Source organism: Carcharodon carcharias, chromosome 23 (assembly GCF_017639515.1).
Source record: "Carcharodon carcharias isolate sCarCar2 chromosome 23, sCarCar2.pri, whole genome shotgun sequence".
Classification (NCBI taxonomy): domain Eukaryota; kingdom Metazoa; phylum Chordata; class Chondrichthyes; order Lamniformes; family Lamnidae; genus Carcharodon; species Carcharodon carcharias.
Window position 1 is genome coordinate 9,296,032 of NC_054489.1, and position 19,343 is coordinate 9,315,374.

General features: G+C 43.3%; 1 protein-coding gene across 4 annotated transcripts in view; it reads right to left on the bottom strand.

Annotated features, from left to right (window-relative positions):
• Positions 1 to 19,343, bottom strand: part of LOC121269191 (phosphatidylinositol 5-phosphate 4-kinase type-2 beta) — a 98,556-nt gene that overhangs the window by 38,374 nt on the left and 40,839 nt on the right. For 2 of the 4 annotated variants that reach the window (XM_041173719.1, XM_041173718.1), the window contains exon 4: positions 12,807 to 12,875. The exons of the other annotated variants lie outside the window; for them this stretch is intronic. In XM_041173719.1, the coding sequence (XP_041029653.1) occupies positions 12,807 to 12,875 (69 nt within the window). The remainder of the gene's footprint in view (positions 1 to 12,806; positions 12,876 to 19,343) is intronic. 4 annotated transcript variants of the gene reach the window in all.

Here is a 19,343-nt window from a genome sequence, read left to right on the forward strand (position 1 = left end):
TAGTGCAATCTGAATTTGCATGGCAATTTAAACGCATCTTACATTAAAAAGATGCATCAAAAAACATTATATGGGCAAGGGGTGTGTCTAATGGAAAGAAAGAGCTTGCATTTGTATAGTATCTTTCACATCCTCTGGGCTTCCTAAAGTGCTATACCAGCCAATATCTGTGCAGCAACCAATTTGCGCATAGACAGTCTCATGAGAAAAAAATGAATGAGTGACCCGTGATTTAGTTTTTAGTCATTTTGCCTCAAGGGAGAATGCTGGTCTGGACACCCAGAGAACTCCCAAACTTTCTTCAAAATAGTGCCATGGGACTGTTCATGCCCACTTAGTCAGGCAGAAGGGGCCTCTATGTAATGCCTTCCCAAAAGGTAACAGCTCCAATAATGCAGCTCTTCTTCAGTACTGCACTACCGTATCTGGTCTGAGAGGAAAATACTGCAGATGCTGGAAATCTGAAACAAAAACAAAAAATGCTGGGAAAACTCAGCAGGTCTGACAGCATCTGTGGACAGAAAGACAGAGTTAACGTTTCGAGTCCGCATTCTTCTGTTCAGTATCTGGTCTACTGGGTCGAGAGGACAACCCAGGGCCTAGTTCCCTACCTGACACCCACACAACCCATTCCTCCTAGATCCAGTTCTTTTCACACCCCACCCTCCCTCAACTCCAATTCAAGATATAGAGAGTACGAGAGACAGAGGCATGCAGAGATAGGCATAAATAGAGCCTGATACAAAAAGAGAAAATAAGAACAAATGTGCGATTGTACATAGTGGGGTGGGGAGGGGAAGGGAGGATTGGGAGAAAGAATTAGTGACAAGAAAAGTCAGTTACACAAGAAAGACTTATTTACATTTTTGTGAGCAACACACACAGACACACGAGAAAAACTAGTATATAAACAGTTAAGTACACTCTACTTTTCAACTCTTGGATTTCAAACAAATGCATCAGTTATTCTGACTGAAGCTATGGTTTGTAACAAACTAAATTCATTGTGGAAGAAAGATGTGAAATGATAGAACTGTCAGCAGGCAGCTATTATGTTCAAATTCTACATCTTGGAGATTTTTGCACAAATTGCACGAGAGGCTGTATTATTGGCAGCAAGTTGAAAGCGAGCCACCTCCTTTAATCCTTCAGGGAGAAAAATGATAAGCACGCTGGGCACCGAGGATCTACAGTATGTGAGAAGGGAAGATGAAGAAAAGGCCACTGTTTCCTAGTTAGCTGCCCCATGTCAACTGTCATCAATCATTTGAGTTTTAAAAAAAGGACAGAAAATGATCAGGGTTATTAGTTGAAAAGACAGCAGAAGTCTGTAAAATTGTCTTGATGTCAGGGGCCCAGTAATCTCTCTAACAAAAGGGTAAGGGTGCACTGGCTTGTAACAGGGAAGGTATTTATAACTTCTAGTGTGATGCAATATTTATACAAGCAGATCAGACTGCACAACATACAGAAAACATTGCAACAGACATGCAAAAATAAACAGCACTGCCTTTGTAAAGTTAGGTTAAACCAACCGCAATTTGCTGTCAACTGGTAGGTGCTCACTCATGCTAAGGTGTGATTTCTTGACAGTCTGCTACAGTGTTCAATTGATCATTCTTCCCTTTAACTCTGGCATTGCCCTGATTTGACACCCTCATGGATGTTCACACAAGCACCCTCACACGCAAAGACTTGGAAGTGTCTGAGTGCAGATGTTACAAGGGAGCTTAATGGATGGTGGTCATACATGGGAGCCATGGCTGATTTTTTTTCCCGCCTTCCCTGGTTCTGAGGTACCAAGACCAAATGTAGCACCCTCCTGCCACACTGGCCTAACTACCACAGACTGGGGATTCACCCTAACCTCCTGCTCTGTATCGTTTAGCTCGACACTGGACAACACAATTTACCAATTCGGCTATTAGAGAACTACAAGAAGTTTGCTGAGAAATTATGAGGGGAATAGATAGGGCAGGCAGGAAGGAACTTTTCCCCTTGGTGGAGGGATCAATAACCAGGGGGCATAGATTTAAGGTAAGGGACAGGAGGTTTAGAGGGGATGTGAGGAAGAATTTTTTTACCCAGAGGGTGGTGGGAATCTGGAACTCACTGCCTGAAAGGGTGGTAGAAGCAGAAACCCTCATAACGTTTAAGAAGTGTTTGGATGTGCACTTGCAATGCCATGGCATACAAGGCTATGGGCCTAGTGCTGGAAAATGGGATTAGAATAGTTAGGTACTTGCTTGACTGGCGCAGACTCGGTGGGCTGAAGGGCCTTTTTCTGTGCTGTAGACCTCTATGACTCTTATGAGAAAATGATCATGGCTTGGTGGTGATTTAAAACAGCTCACCCCCAAACAAATCCAACAATGCCATCTTAACCAGAATGGGATACATGAAGGAGGAGCAAGAATAAATCCTAAGCATCAAAGTTACTTCAGCAAGTTTTAAAAGCTCTGAGAGACTAAATTGGTGCCTGAAACCTAGATATCTTTAAGTTTGGCAACATTTTGCCATTACAGCAATTAATTCATGGAAGTAAATTGCAATTAAAGTTTCAGTCAAGAACAACGATATACTGGAAAACTTTTAACTCATTATAAACGCTGCAGCAACTGAAACCAGTCTGGCTTATGGTGTATGGTCGTTGTTGTTATCTTGGAAACCGTTATACAGCTGGGAGATCAAAGCTGTTGTTTGAACACATCTGTGTAAAAGGCAGAACCAAAATCTATAACCAGACTAGTCTTTATTTTCAACCACAGTGAAGTCTGTCTATAGTGCAGAGCTTTGGTGAAACTCATCAGAAAGGGAAGCAGGCAGAAGCATGAACAACCTGTGCTGATGATAAGGCTGTTTTACAAAACAGGAATGCTTTTGCTTCACATTGCTCTACATTGATCTGCATTTTCCCACCGATTAAATTGGCTGATGTCCTCCTGCAGTTTTCTACACTTGTTAGTGCCTGAAATGTGAACGTTTCGCTTGCGACCATTGTCCCTCACCTTGATAAACACAAAAACACCCCCCTAAAAATGGATGAAATGCACAACATAGAAACATAGAAAAGTTACAGCACAGGAGGCGGCCTTTCAGCCCATCTTGTCCATGCCAACCCGAGGGCACTCAGGTGCCCTTTCTAATCCCACCTTCCTGCGCCCGGCCCATAGCCCTGCAGCTTACAGCACTTAAGGTGCAGGTCCAGGTACTTTTTAAAAGAGTTTAGAGTTTCTACCTCTACCACCAACTTGGGCAGTGAATTCCAGACACCCACTACCCTCTGCATAAAAAAGTTCTTCCTCATGTCCCCCCTACACCTTCTGCCATTTATCTTGAATCTATGTCCCCTTATTCTAGAATACTCCACCAAGGGAAACAATTTTATCCCGTCCACTCTATCTATTCCCCTCATAATTTTGTACACCTCAATCAAGTCACCTTTCAGCCTTCTTTGTTCCAAGGAAAATAACCCCAACCTATCCAATCTCTCTTCATAGCTACACTTTTCTAAACCTGGCAACATTCTTGTAAACCTCCTCTGCACTCTCTCCAGAGCTATTACATCCTTCCTGTAACGTGGTGACCAGAACTGCACACTATACTCCAGTTGTGGCCTCACCAATGTTTATACAATTCCAACATTATATCCTTACTTTTATATTCTATACCTCTACCAAAGAAGGAGAGCATTCCATATGTCTTCTTTACAACCTTGTCTACTTGAACTGCTGCCTTCAGGGGCCTGTGTACTTGTACGCCAAGATCTCTCACTTTATCTACCCCTCTTAGTATATTTCCTTTTATTGCATAATCCCTGTAACTATTTGACCTCCCTAAATGTATGACCTCATACTTCTCTATGTTAAAATCCATCTGCCACTTTACCGCCCACTCCACCAACCCATCTATATCGTATTGGAGATTATGGCTATCCTCTACACTATCCATTATTTCGGCCAATCTTTGTGTCATCTTCAACATAGGTTGAAGTTCAGTTACAAGACCCTTCATCGGAAACTAAAATGCTAATCTGTCTTCTTCTCTCAAATGACAATAGACCCGCTAGTAATTCCAATAGTTTCTATTTTGGTTTTGCAACATTTGAAAACTTTGGCTTTGAACTCCAAAGGTCTTTATCATTACACCATATGTGAATAATTCAGGAACTCTGGGCATTGTAACTATAATCATGTCATGTCTCTAGGTTCAGCAGTTTAGCAGGTATTAACAGTATTGTTGTTTTCCTTTTGAAGATCTGAAATCAAATCATACAACCAAGAAATTAAATATTATTTGTACCTTAAGGCATGATACTGAGCCAGGAAGGTCCCAAGTTTAATATATAATCTGTATATTTTGTTAAATTCATTCAAGATTGCTCACTTGCCATTGTGCCACACCCTTCCACCACCCCACCTCCTCCTCCCCTCACTTCCACCCATTCACCTTTTCCCCACCTCTGTCTCCTCCGTGTTCCAAGTCTATGCCTTGAGTCTTCAGACTCATGGCATCTAACTTTCTTCCCTTTCGGATACTTGCTGCCTTAGCTTGTGCTTGTCCTCAATATCTTACTGTCCCAGTCCAGATCAGGCTTCCTAGCTATGTTCAAGAGTTTTGGACACTCAATCTCAGGAAGGAAATACTGGCCTTGAAGGCGTACAGTGCAGATTTATCTCTTGACAAGAGAGTAAAGGGTTAAATTATGAGGACACATTGCATAAATTGGCTTGTATTCATTTGAGTTCTGATGGTTGAGGCATGTAAAATGATAAAGGTACTCTATGGGGCAATATGGAGGAACTATTTCCTGTGGTGTGAGAATCCAGAACATGAAGGTAGAATCTTAAAATTAGAGCCAGGCCAATTAGGTGTGAAATCAGACAATGGCTAATCTAGAACATGGATTCCCAAAAGGTTTTGGATGCTGGGTTAATTGAAATTTTCAAGACAGAGATCACTAGAGTTTTGTTAGGTAAGAGCAGCAAGGGATATGGAGCAAGATAGGTAAACGAGAGTTGGGGTATTGATCAACCATGACCCAAATGAACAGCAGAACAGGTTTGGGCTGAATGGTTCCTACGTTCCAAAGGGAAATTGAGCTCCATGTGGGAGGAAAAGCCAGGTTAGGGGATTGAAGTTGATAAGAGGGCAGAATTGTGAAAGGTGATATTTCAGTGAGTGGGCAGTGGGCAGTGATGGGATGGTGTGGAAAGGGGCAGAGCAATAGGTAAGATTGAGGAGAGAGGAGGGTATCGACAGTGGGGCTTGGGGATGGAAAAATCTACTTGCAGGCCTTGGCCAAACCATACTGTGTCACCCCTCACCCCAGAAAAGAGAGGAGCAACTAACAGCTAGGGGCAAGGAGGAAAGAGGCGGAAGGAGGAGGAAAAGAGGAGAAAAAGAAGAGATAGCGAAGAAGAGAAAGTGGGCAGAGAGATGAGTGGAGAGGGAGAGAAGCAGAAATACAAAAATGAAAAGGACAGTTAAAAGGACTGACTGCATACAAAACCATGGAAGACCAATGCTAATAGATTAAAGTCTTCCAGGAAGCAAGTGTTAAACTTACAGGAAGTGAATGCATATGCAACTCATTTCCTGTCAGGCTTTTCTAACACTCTTGAATTTTCCTAATTGTTACACTGAACAGTCATTCAATCCTTAGACTCATCTACAAGTGAGCTGTTGGACGCTCTTCTGTTGATTATATTAACCCCTAATTGCTCCCTGCACCATCTGATCAGTTTGAGCCATGGTCCTCCCAACCCCAATTCCTAGCTTTGCTACAGGTCAACAGGTACGATTCCCAACTTTAGGGTGGTTCTTTCTCAGCTCGCTGCTCCAAAATGCCCCATCGATCTTGCTCTGAATGCCGGTGATTTTACTTTAGGCACCTTATTCCTTGCTTTCTGTGTCAGTGGAAGTCAGGCCCCCAGCAGTTTACAAAGCTATCGAAACCCTCTTTTTGGCCTCAGCTGGCTCCTGACCATATTCCCGTCTAGGAGTTGGGAACAGCATTTCCTGCTATCAGTGCGGGAGCTTTTTTCGTAAAAATTCAACCCCTTTTGCTTTCAAGCCCTGCTGGCCCAGCTGTTTCGCCTAAATCTGTTCCCGCTGTGCTTTTCAAGTGCCACATTGAAATTTTTTTTGCAACTTTCTCTGACAATAATATTGTTTTCTCGGTCCTATCGCTCCCACTTTTTTTTTTGAAATACTCACTTGCTGTTTCTCTAAGAATCCTGCCTGTTGTACTTTTAACTCTCCATGGCCCACCATTTTATATGTGCTTTGCTTGTCCAATTCAACATTGGGAAGACTGAAGTCATTGTTTTCGGTCCCCACTCCAAATTCTGTTCCCTAGCTACTGACTTCACCCTTTTCTCTGGAAACAGTCTGAGATTAAGCCAGTCTGTTCGCAACTTTTGATCCTGAGATGAGTTTACAACCTCATATTTGTGCCATCACTAAGTCCACCTATTTCCACCTCCATAACATTGCCTGATTTCACCTCTATTTCTGCTCATCTGCTGCTGAAACCCTCATTCATGCCTTCATTACTTCTATATTCAACTACGTCAACACACTCCTGACTGGCATCCCACATCCTGCCCTCCATAAATTTGAGGTTATCTGAAACTCTGTCACCTGTGTCTTAACTTGCAGAAAGTCCCATTCTCCCATTACCCTGTGCTTGCTGACCTACATTGTCTCCTGATCAAGCAACACTTTGATTTCGAAACACTCATCCTTGTTTTCAAATCCGTTCGTGGCCTCGCTCCTTCCTAGCTCTGTAATCTCTTATCGCCCCACAACCCTCCGAGATATCTGTACTCCTCTAATTCTGGCCTCTTGTGCATCCCCAATTTTAATTGCTCCACCACTGGAGGCTGTGCCTTCAGTTGCCTAGGCCCCAAGCTCTGGAATACACTCCCAAAACCTCTCTGCCTTGTTTTCCTCATTTAAGACACTCCTTAAAACCTACCTCTTTGTCCAAGCTTTTGATTATCTGATCTAACGTCTCCTTACGTGGCTTGGTGTCATACTTTGTTTTATAATGCGCCTTTGGACATTTCATTATGATAAAGGTACTATGTAAATATAAGTTGTTGCTGTTGTTTTCTAAGCCAGCTTCTGACGTTATAGTTAAGTCCTACCCCTGTTCTTTTGAAAGATGCTGACTCCCCAGCTGGTTGGGAGATATGTCTGGCTCCTTCACCTCCCCCATATTGTTCCTAACGTATCACTTCCAATACAGAAGGAATGAGAGTGGGGTTGCCGCCCCTCCTGGAACCTCCAGGAATTAAATCCCCAGGACATGGCTACAAGGAGAGAAAAAAAATGACAGGATTACAAAATGGAAAGGGAGGTCATATGATGAACCTCCAGGAATAGATCTAAATAAAGTCGGCCATCCTAAACTAGAGGGGAACAAAAACTGGTGAAGATACAAAAAGACAAAACAGGCAAGAAAGGAGCTAGAGATGAGAGGGAGGCAAAAGAAAAATTAGAGCGAGGGAAGGGAGAGAGACAGAAGAGTGAGTGAGGAAGGAGAAGAAAGGGAGAGAAGAGAGTGAGAGGAGAAATGTTTGTGAGGTAGAGCGAGAACAAAGGGGAAGAAAGTGATTGAAAAAGAGGAGTGAGAGAAACAGCAAAGAGCGAGAAATGGAACTGAAACAGTGAGAGACAACCATGAGTGAAGGAGGAAAAAAAAAGAATGGAATCGCAGAAGAAGAACCAGAAACAAAAAAAAAGTGAAGGAGACGTAGTGGGGGGGAAAAAAACAGAAGTGAAAAAGCAGAATGAGAAAATATGCAACAGAAGCAGAGGTGAAAGAGGAGGGGCGGACATTATTTTACAGACTTACCATTACCAGTATCCTGAGTTTGAGGGTGCAACAGGCTACAAGCTTTCTTGGTGATGACCAGTCCAAAAAAGGCCAAGGACCATAAAATCAGATAGATCTGAACAGGTCAGACCTGTTTCCAAGAATGACAAATTGGCTTGAACCATTCCTCAAGTGGAGGCTTATGGACAAGGCATGTGTCTCCTGTGTCCCTACACTATCTTGTTGGAAGTTGTGGCCACAGTGAAGAGTATTTACATTTTGTTAAGCCCTGTTCCACCAGTGTTTAAACTTTTTAAGCCCCATTGGTCACCCTCACTCTAAATGATCTTACCACTCACCATTTCACTTAACAGCAGTCATACTTTGTGGCCTTAAAAGGGACACAGATTCACGACATAATATTATAAGATAATATTCTGCAGCAACGTTTATGTAGCAAGCTGTGCAGGAAGTACTGGTTCAGATTCAATTGGAGTATTGCATCCAGTTCTGAGCACCACACTTTAGGAAGGCATGAGAAAGAGTGCAGAAATGATTCACAAGAATGGTTCCAGGGATGAGGAATTTCAGTTATGTAGATAGATTGGAGAATTTGGGACTTGGAGAAGGAAAGGTTGAGAGGAGATTTGACGGAGGTGATCAAAATTATGAGGGGTCTGGACAGAGTAAATAAGGAAAAACTGTTCCTATTGGTGAAAGGATCGCAAACAAGAGGGCGCTCATTTAAGGTAAATGGAAAAAGGAGCAATGACAACATGAAGGAAAACTTTTCAGGCAGCGAGTGGTTAGGATCTGGAATGCAGTGCCTGAGAGTGTGGTGGAGGCAGGTTCAATAGAGGCATTCAAAAGGGAATTGGATTACTATCTAAAAAGGAAGAACGTGAAGGGCTACAGGGTGATGGTGGGGGAATGGCACTAAGTGAATTGTTTCCAAGAGCCAGCAAAGACACAACAGGCCAAATGGCCTCCTTCTGCACTGCACCCATTTGCAAAATGCAGCAGTCATTTTGTACGCAAAGTTGCACAAACAGCAATGAGATAAAAAGACTGGTGGCACTGGTTGAGGGAGGAATGCTGGCCAGGATACTGAACTGGCAGAAATCCTTTACATTAAGAAATAATTGTAGGGGAAACATTTTATCAACATCTACTAACAGATATATTAAAAGCCTAAAAGTACCACCGCACCTGTCTAAGAACAGTAAAAGGGACTGCTTAGTCCATCTTCTCAAAGCTGACACCTCCAATAATACTCCGTATTCATTCAGACCCAGATTGAATTGTCAGTGTGGTTTGTTTGGTGAAACTCTAGAGTGGGGCTTGAAGCCATTTGACTTAGAGGTAACTGCCCTATAAACCAGACCAAGCTGATAATTGGCTAGGGTTTCCGGGGACAGAATAAGTCAAAATTTTTCTTGCGTTCCATGAGATTCCAAAATCACAAGATTTTGTGCCCAAGGTTCACAGAACCACCATAGAGATTAGAAGTTGATGCAAATCAAGTACTGATTAGGTGACAAAAGCAAAAAACTACAGGTGCTGGAAATCCAAAACAAAAACAAAAATACCTGGAAAAACTCAGCAGGTCTGACAGCATCTGCGGAGAGAAACACAGTTAACATTTCGAGTCCGTATGACTCTTCAACAGAACTAAGGAAAAATAGAAAAGAGGTGAAATATAAGCTGGTTTAAGAGGGGTGGGACAGGTAGTGCTGGATAGAGGGCTGGATAGGTGGAGATAGCCAAAAGATGTCATAGACAAAAGAACAAAGAGGTGTTGACGGTGGTGATATTAGCTAAGAAATGTACTAATGGTGACATTAAGGGTAGAAAGCAGGACGAGCAAGGTACAGAAAGCCCTAGTGGGGATGAGGTGGGGGGAAGGAATCGAAATAGGCTAAAAGGTAGAGATAAAACAATGGATAAAACAAATACATTTAAAAATAATGGAAATAGGTGGGAAAAGAAAAACCTATATAAATTATTAGAAAAAAGAGGAATCGGAAAGGGGGTGGGGATGGAGGAAAGAGTTCATGATCTAAAATTGTTGAACTCAATATTAAGTCTGGAAGGCTGCAAAATGCCTAGTCGGAAGATGAGGTGCTGTTCCTCCAGTTTGCGTTGAGCTTCACTGGAACAATGCAGCAGGCCAAGGACAGACATGTGGGCATGAGAGCAGGGTGGAGTGTTGCAATGGCAAGCGACAGGGAGGTCTGGGTCATGCTTGTGGACAGACCTAAGGTGTTCCGCAAAGCGGTCACCCAGTCTGCATTTAGTCTCTCCAATGTAGAGGAAACCACATTGGGAGCAGCGAATGCAGTAGACTAAATTGAGGGAAGTGCAAGTGAAATGCTGCTTCACTTGAAAGGAGTGTTTGGGCCCTTGGACAGTGAGGAGAGGGGAAGTAAAGGGGCAGGTGTTGCACCTTCTGCGGTTGTGTGGGAAGGTGCCGTGGGAGGGGGTTGAGGTGTAGGGGGTGATGGAGAAGTGGACCAGGGTGTCCCAGAGGGAACAATCCCTGCGGAACGCCACCGGGGGGGGATGAAGGTGTTTGGTGGTGGCATCATGCTGGAGTTGGCGGAAATGGCGGAGGATGATCCTTTGAATGCATAGGCTGGTGGGGTGATAAGTGAAGACAAGGGGGACCTTATCATGGTTCTGGGAGGGAGAGGAAGGTGTGAGGGAGGATGCGCGGGAGATGGGCCGGACATGGTTGAGGGCCCTGTCAACCACCATAGGTGGAAAACCTCGATTAAGGAAGAAGGAAGACATGTCAGAGGAACCGTTTTTGAAAGTGGCATCATCAGAACGGGATGGAGTCCTTACAGGAAGCAGGGTGTGAGGAGCTGTAGTCGAGGTAGCTGTGGGAGTCAGTAGGCTTGTAATGAATTTTGGTGGACAGTCTATCACCAGAAATTGATTAGGTGACACCTAGCATGGACTCAAGACTTCACTGCCACTTATGTAGACTGGATATTAATCATTAATCCCCATAACTGTGCTCACTGACCTAGGTTGGCTCCTTGTTCAGTAACGATTCAATTTTAATATTCTAATACTTGTTTTCAAAATGCCTCCATGGCCTCACCCCTTTGGCCCTACAATCCACTGAGATATCTGCACTCCTCCAACTGCAGCTAAATGCACATCCCTGATTTTAAATTCTCCACCATTAGCAGCCCTAAACCCTGGAATCCCCATCCTAATTTCTGCACCTCGCTTCCTCTCTTTAACTCACTCCTTGAAAGCTACTCTCTGACCAAGGTTTTGGTCGCCTGTCATAATATCGTTTTGTGTGGCTCAAGATCAAATTTTGTTTGATAATGCTCCTGTGAAGCGCCTTGGGACATTTTAGTGCATTAAAGGTGCTACATAAATGCAGGTTGCTAGCACGGGGGAAGCAATTTATTGGTGTCCTATCCCACAAAGGCAAAGTTTCTGTATCTGAATAAATAAAAAAAAGGTCACCACTCCAGCGAACTGGGAACGGAAACATTAGAGAAGTACATCGCCGTGGTGTCCGGGAGGGTCCTGAATTAAACAAGTTAAGGTAGTCTCAGGCTTAGTCCAGTTCTTTTAGCACACGTATCAACGTTATGCAACTGGGGATCTCCATCAGAGGCCACAAAAACATATGCTGCAGGAAAAGGAAAGTACCACAGTGATTCGTTCAAGGGGAGTTCTGAGACTTGGAATTAAAAGATGTGGACAGAGCACAGTAAAGTACTTCCACATTGCTTTTAATCAGATGCAAGGCTCTTTAAATAAAAAGTGCTTGATGTAGACAATTAATCATTCCACTTCCTGGCCCCAGTATCCCTCACCTCGATGAACACAAATTTAAACCATTAGAGCCTCTTAACTTGCAATGTTTCAGTTCCAATATGAAGGAATATTACCACTAAGACTACAGTGCTCCAAAATGGGCTTTTCTAGCAGTGTTGTCCAACAGAAATGTTGACTAGCCACAAAGTGACAAAGTGATACAGTTTAGCCACATCCACTAATTTTAGTAGATGCCTTTCATATGGCACAGACAGATATACTTTATACATAACAATCATCTTCCATCTGGCCAGATTCCTTTCTCAAAGCTGGAAATTTGGGCACAACTTTAACAGACATACCACATCTCAGAGCAGGTTTTAGATTTTTGTCCCGGCAGTTGCGAACATTACTTTGGCTTTACTGGAGTGATTTTTGAGATTGCTGATGCACATGACAAGCAGCAGCAGACCCGCCCTCATTTCCTGCCCAAAGGTGGCCCCATCCTCTGAAGAGGCCTGTCCTGCCCTCAGTCCAGATCCACCTCTCCTCTGCCTCAGCCTCACTGTGCAGGACATCGATTAGATACTTCTTTCTGCCTGTTGGGGCTGCCAGTTACTGGCTGGGTTTGCTTTCTGCTGTTGTCCTGGAGCGTTATTGTGTGATTGGTGATTGATCGAGAGCTGCCCAAGGTGACAGCTCTGATGTTGCTGGTATTTCCATTGTGCTGAAGTCCATGTTTCCACCCATGGTATACACTATTATAGCACAGGACCAACAAACAGTTACCAAGGAAGTAAAGCACAGTCAGTGATTAAAAAAAGCACTCATACACTCTGCTTTTCATTTTACCAGCAAAAAAACAATGTTTGCATGCATATGCCATGCAACCAAGAACGACAAGAGCACATGCTCAAAGGTGGTGTCTATTGCTAATTCTTCGTTTACTAATGAGAAATGCAATTAGCCACATCTGGATTTTTAATTAGCCATATTTGGCTAGTGCCTAACGTATTGGACAAAACTATTCAACATAAAATAATCTTTAAGAAATTAGTCATTAGGTGTCTTGAAAGTTCTATCTTTTTGCAACATGTTAGTAGCAAACCTCACATTACCTACAGAAGTGCATGCAGTGCAGCAGACAGGATATTGTGGTAAAGCACAGATGCAAGGTGCCATTTTATAAACTGACCTGGCGGACTAAGCCCATGTTCATTGTTACTTTATCCAGCTCCTGCGATGGAAGCTTTGACAAAGATCGCTATAAACAATAAGAATTGAAAAAAAAATAAACACACACCTATGCCCTGGAAACATCAACTGTGATCAGTAACAATGTCCCCAATTATGAAGCAACAGACAAAACACTTTAACAAGGAGAAATCAAAACCACATTGCAATCGATCAGATCCAACAAAAGTAACACTCCTCTCAACTGCCTCATTGTTCATACCAAGGATATCACCAGTGTTATATGTACTGCAGCTAAACATATTTCTGAGACAGCAACCAATTCTACATTTAGAAGCCATCAAAAAAAAACAATAAACTATTATTTTATTCGAATTGCACAGTATATTTGCATACAATTGAATACAAAAGGCTGCAAAATAAAGTACCCCAATAACATGGTGGGGTGGGGTGTCCTACATTTGTGCTTTCGTAGTGGAATGTTAAATGCTTTCAGTATTCAACCATTTACAATGGAAATGTACCCACACTATATCCCACCTCTGCTCTGGTCAGTTAAGTATCTGGAACTGCAAAAGACAGGTTAATGTTTGGATAGGACCCTTACCCCAAACTCAGGAAGGCTTGATGCCAGGCTGTTAACCTGTTCTTTTCCTGTTTGGGCAGTGGCTGACCTCTCATTTTAATTTAGATTTCCAGTATTGATAAATTACCTTTCTGCAACCACTGTCAATGTTACAGAGGAATCACCATTAACAGTGCTCCTATGCTCCACTACCCCAAATTTTGCAAGTCATAACCTCAATGCTCAGCTTCTTTCGTTATTTTTATCTTATCTCCTTCCTGTGGTGAGTAAAACAGCAGAATTTTTTCCTTGTAATCTGTGTTGCACTTGTCTTCCAATTCCTCTGACTCAGATTTTTTTAATTTTAATTTTGTTAAGAGCCAAATGTGGACACTCCGAACTAATCTGATAATTGGGGACAAGGCTCTCCATTAGATCAGATAAAACACGACCCTCTGAGAGTTAACGCAGAAAGATGTCTGGTCGTGATAATACCGGAGGCAAAGGGCCTCCAAGGTCAAGACTCGCTCCTCCAGAGCTGGTCTCCAGTTCCCGGTCAGCCGCATCCTGTGTAAGGGTCACTATGCCGAGCGTGTTGGGGCTGGAGCCCCCTGTCTACCTGGCCACCATCCTCGAGTAGCTGACGGCCGAGATCCTCGAGCTGGCTGGCAACGCGGCCCGGGACAACAAGACGACCCGCATCATCCTCCACTACCTGCAGCTTGCCATCCGCAACGACGAAGAGCTCAACAAGCTGCTGGGAGGGGTCATCATAGCCCAGGGTGGTCCTGCCCAACATCCAGGTTGTGCTGCTGCCTAAGAAAACCGGGCACTCCTGCAAGGTTTATGCCCGAAGGGGCGAGATCAGAAAAAGATCTAAGAAATGGTCACATTAGGGGAACCGTGCATTCACAAGCTAGTTGTGAAGGGTATTCCCCATCTTAATTTATCAATCTGGAAAGTTGTAAAAACTCCACTCATTCAGCAACCAATTGTTTCTTAAAAGATTCCAGAGTTTTTGTTTCACTTACTCTTCCTGGAAGTATGTTCCACATAATGATCACACGGAGTTTTTTTTCTTTATTCTTTCATGGGATGTGGGCATCGCTGGCAAGGCCAGCATTTGTTGCCCATCCCTAATTGCCCTTGAACTGACCTTGCTAGGTCATTTCAGAGGGCAGTTAAGAGTCAACCACATTGCTGCGGATCTGGAGTCACACATAGGGACAGGCCGGGTAAGGATGGCAGGTTTCCTTCCCTGAAGGACACTAGTGAACAAGATGGGTTTTTGTGGCAATCAATGGTAGTTTCATTGATTACTGAGACTAGCTTTTACATTCGAGGTTTATTATCTATAATAAACGTCCTCAGAGCATTAGCCTGGGTCTCTGGATTATTAGCCTAGCGACATTACCACTACGCCACCATCTCACCCCAAGAACATCCTGAAATCAGTCCTCATTGTACCTGTTACTAGCTTGAATACATGTCTCCTTGTCCAACTTAATTTGAAGTAATGTTACAGATGCGCCTCTCCATTTCAGGAAGTAAAGCCCATGTTTTTCCATTGATAAAAACATTAGTGTAAAGGAATTTGCTTGCAACAGAATCCTACCTCACAAAATCTAGCCCTATCCAACATGATATAAACACCTTTTTTTGAAAGAAACCTTTTTTGAAAGAAACCAGCTATGGTATAGAAATTTAACATAAATGCTGCCAGTATTTTACAAAATGCAGAGATATCTAGTGGCAGAAAACCAGTACTGCACCCATCACCTGAAATTGGACTGAAAATATTCTAATCAAAAGCAAAATACTGTGGATGCTGGAAATCAGAAATAAAAATCAGAAAAATGCTGCAAATCTTCAGGACAGGAAGATCGATGGAGAGAGAAAAACAGAGCTAATATTTTAGGTCATCTGAAATATGGGTGTTGCTATGATTTTCTGCCTTTATTCCAAACATTATCGGGAGGTTAGAAAAATAGCCATTATATGATTGTGCTCGGCAGAATTTTCATACTTTATGACACCGCATATGTGGAATTCTGTACTTATAAATTGCTCCAAATTTCTACCTTACGAGCTACTTTTATCCTTTTTCAAAGAAAAAGAAACCTGTGGATCTTTTCCTCCTTTCTCTGTTACTTCTCTCTCCATTCCTCCAGAAATTCTTGACGCTTTGCTTGGGTATAGTTTCCAGATACAGGGCACCATCTGGAACCACCCCCCACCCCCCCCAACCCCCAACTCCCAACACACACACACACACACACACACACACACGCACACGCACACACACTCTCTCTCTCTCTCTCTCTACTTCTTATTCATGTGCAAGCAGACAGTCAGAGGTGGGAAGCATAGCAGCAGAGGAGAGCCCTGTCATTGCCCAACATCCACATACTTACGTATGCAGCAGAAATCAATTGACAGGGATCAAGAACAAGAATCCTGGTCGATGGCCCTGTCCACAACCTAGGAACATGTGAATCGATTGTGACGCTTGTACTGCAGTCCTAGCCAGGTTGAATTAGTACAGCAAAGACTGAGGGTAGAATGTGATCTGTATGGTTTAGCTACTCAACTGAGTCACTGGGGAGCATTGTGTTTCTTCAATCCTTCAATCCATTGCTAATAACTTATTGATTAGTAAGCATTACAATTATCACTATAACGGCTAAAAAAAAGCTTTTAATTACTATGGGACAATCATATTCACTGCCTTTTAAAAAAATCAACGGGTGAACTCAGGTAGAATTTTCTGACTTATCATCTCAATATTTCTGCAAAGTGAAAGGATGTTATAATAACTAGTATCTAATTATCTAATGTAACAAAACATCCCAAAGTACTTACAGAAACATCATGAAACAAAACTTGGCACTGAGATACATAAGATGATATTGGGGCAGTTGACCAAAATACTTGAGCTAGATTCTAAGGAGTGTGATAACAGGAGGAAAGGAGAAGGTGAAGCGGTTTTGGGGTTGGTGGGGGGGGGGGGGCGGTTATTCTACAGCTTAAGGGCTAGGCAACTGAAGGCATGGCCACCAATGATAGAGCAATTAAAATTGGGGATGCTCAGAGGTCAGAATTATAGGAGCGCAAATAACTTGGAGATTAGTGGAGCTGGAGGTTACAGAGATAGATAGGGGCAAGGCGAGGGATTTGAAAAGATGAGAATTTTAAGATCAAGGCATTGTTTAACTAGGAGCCAATGTCCATCAGCAAGCACAGGTGTGATGGTGAATGGGACTTGTTGCAAGCAAGGTCATGAGCTGCACTGTTTTGGATGACCTCAAGTTTAGAGAGGGAAGAATGTGGGAGGCCAGCTACAGTGCTCTAGGAGGTAACAAAAGCACAGATGATGGTTTCAGCAACAGATGAGCTGAGGCTGGGGCAGTCAGGCAATGTTATAGAAGTGGAAATAGGCAGACTTAGTTATGGCATGATATGTGGTCAGAAGTTCATCTCAAGGTCAAGTATATTATCAAAGTTCCAAAAAGCCTGGTTCAGCCTCATACAATTGCCAGGGAGACGGACAGAATTGCTGGCTAGGGAACAGAGTTTAGCTTCGGTCTTCTCAATATTTAATTGAAGGAAATTTCTGCTCATCCAGTTTTGGATTTCAGGCATGTGGTCTGATGATATAGAGGTGGTGGAGGAGTCGAGGGAGGTGGCGGTGAGATACAGCTGGGTGCTGTCAGCGTGCAATGAAAACTAAGTGATTTTTTTGGATGATATTACCGAGGTGGGAAATAGGAAGGGGCCAAGGATAGATTCCTGGGGGATCACCACAAAGATAATGGGGCAGGAAGAGAAGCTGTTGCAGGTCATCCTTTGACCAGAATTGGACAGATAAGAATGGAAGCAGGTGAGTGTAGTCCACTCAGCTGGACAACAGTGGAGAGACATTGGATGGTGGTGTGGCCACTATGCCAAAGGCTACAAGCAAAAGCTTGCATTAGCATACCTGCCACACACTGAACCAGGGAGACAATGAATTCACCTTCAGTAATGAGCACAATTGCTCAATTCGATTGCTAAACATTTGATCAATTTTAGCCAGATCACTATCTAATCGATTGTGGTGTGGGGAAGGCAGAACGAAGATATTACATTCAAAGACCTCTGCAGCCCATTCAGTCCAGCCACCCATGTCGAAATTGCATTTCTGTGAACATCAGAGGAGGTCAGGATCAGGCTGAGCTGTGACGCCTCTCTAGGGTTAGCCATCACTCACCGCTCAGGCTTGCACACGAGTAACATGGCTTGGGAAGCAGGTACCTGGCACCCCATGATGTGTACCCCAAAGTCTTTAGAAGCAGAGACTAGACAATTACAAAGGCAGGGAAAAAAAACAGTACAAACGTTTTACTATAATCAGTCCTAACTGAGCAAATGTAGGACTCATAAGGTTATGCGGCCTACCTTGATTCTAATGCTGTCATAACAATTATTGCTCATTTGCTTTTGGCCCTTGTTCGGATGTCACGTGTTCCATTCTTAACTGAATCCCACTCAAGAGGGCACAGGAGGATGCAATAAACCATTCATTCACTGCAGCTATACTAAATATTTGGTTCTCAAGTGTCACATTTCAAATCAGCAAAATTACAGGTCATTCACCTTTATGCATATGTCAATGTGTAATGAGAAACAGTATACGTGACTTAAGAGTGGGAGGTGGGGGGTGGGGGGGACCAATTAACTCAGTTGGCTAGACTGCTAGTGTGTGGTTCATGTGCTTCAGAATAGCGCCAACAGCACAGGGTTCCATCCCCGTTCCAGCTGAGGTAGACTTGGGACCTGCTTCCTCGCCCTGCTCCACTGTAATTCATGGCATAAGCTGTGGTTCGGTAACCCTCGAATAATCGAGGATGCTACTTGTAGAACATGGGAATATAGGACTTAGGAACAGCAGTAGGCCGTTTGTCCATTTCAGCCTGCTCCGCGCCACTCAAATAAGATCATGGCTGATCTGGTTGTGGTCTCACTCCACTTTCCGGTCTATCCCCTCCATAACCTTTGACTCTCTTGTCTATCAAAAATCTAACTCACTCATTCTGCAATAAGTTCAATGACCCAGCCTCCACTGCTTTCTAGGAAAGAGAATTCCAAAGACTAACAACTCTCAGAAGAAAACTTTTCCTCATCTCCATCTTAAAAGGGAGGCCTCTTATTTTTAAACTGTGCCCCCTAGTCCCAGTCGCCACAATCCCGACGCCCCCCCCCCACCACCACCACCACCACCACCACCACCACCACCACCACCACCACCCCCCCCCCCCCCCCCCCCCCCCCCCTTCCCCCCTCCACCCCAAACAAGAGGAAACATTTTCCCAGTGTCCACCAAATCAAATCCTCTCAGGATCTTATATGTTTCAATAAGGTCATCTCTCATGCTTCTAAACTCCAATGGGTATAGGCCCAACATGTTCAACCTTTCGTCACAGGATAAGCTCTTCATCCCAGGAATCAGTCAAGTGAACCTTCAAGATGCAAGACTCAAATGTGGGGCACAACAGGGAAAATAATTAAATTCCACATCAAAGTTACAAATTTCCCATTTACTTCTGAGCTAATCTTAAATGAGTAAAACCATAGATGAGTGCAATTAGAATCTCAGACCAAATTCCGTTCTTTAATCCGGATCAGATAATAATTTGCTCCCAGAAATGTTGTACAAAATGGTGCACTGAACATCAATTTCACTGCAACTTTCAAGACTTTAATAAACCTTTGAATTAGCAGTCACCACTAAACAGTCTGATAACTTTCTATGCAAAACTTGATAAACCAATGATACGAACCTATGAAAGAGTAGGCCATTCGGCCCCTCAAGCCTGCTCTGCCATTCAATAAGATCATGGCTGATCTGTTTGTATTTCTAATTCCACATTCTCATCTACACGAGATAACCTTTGATTCCCTTGCCTAACAAGAATCTACCTACCTCCGTCTTAA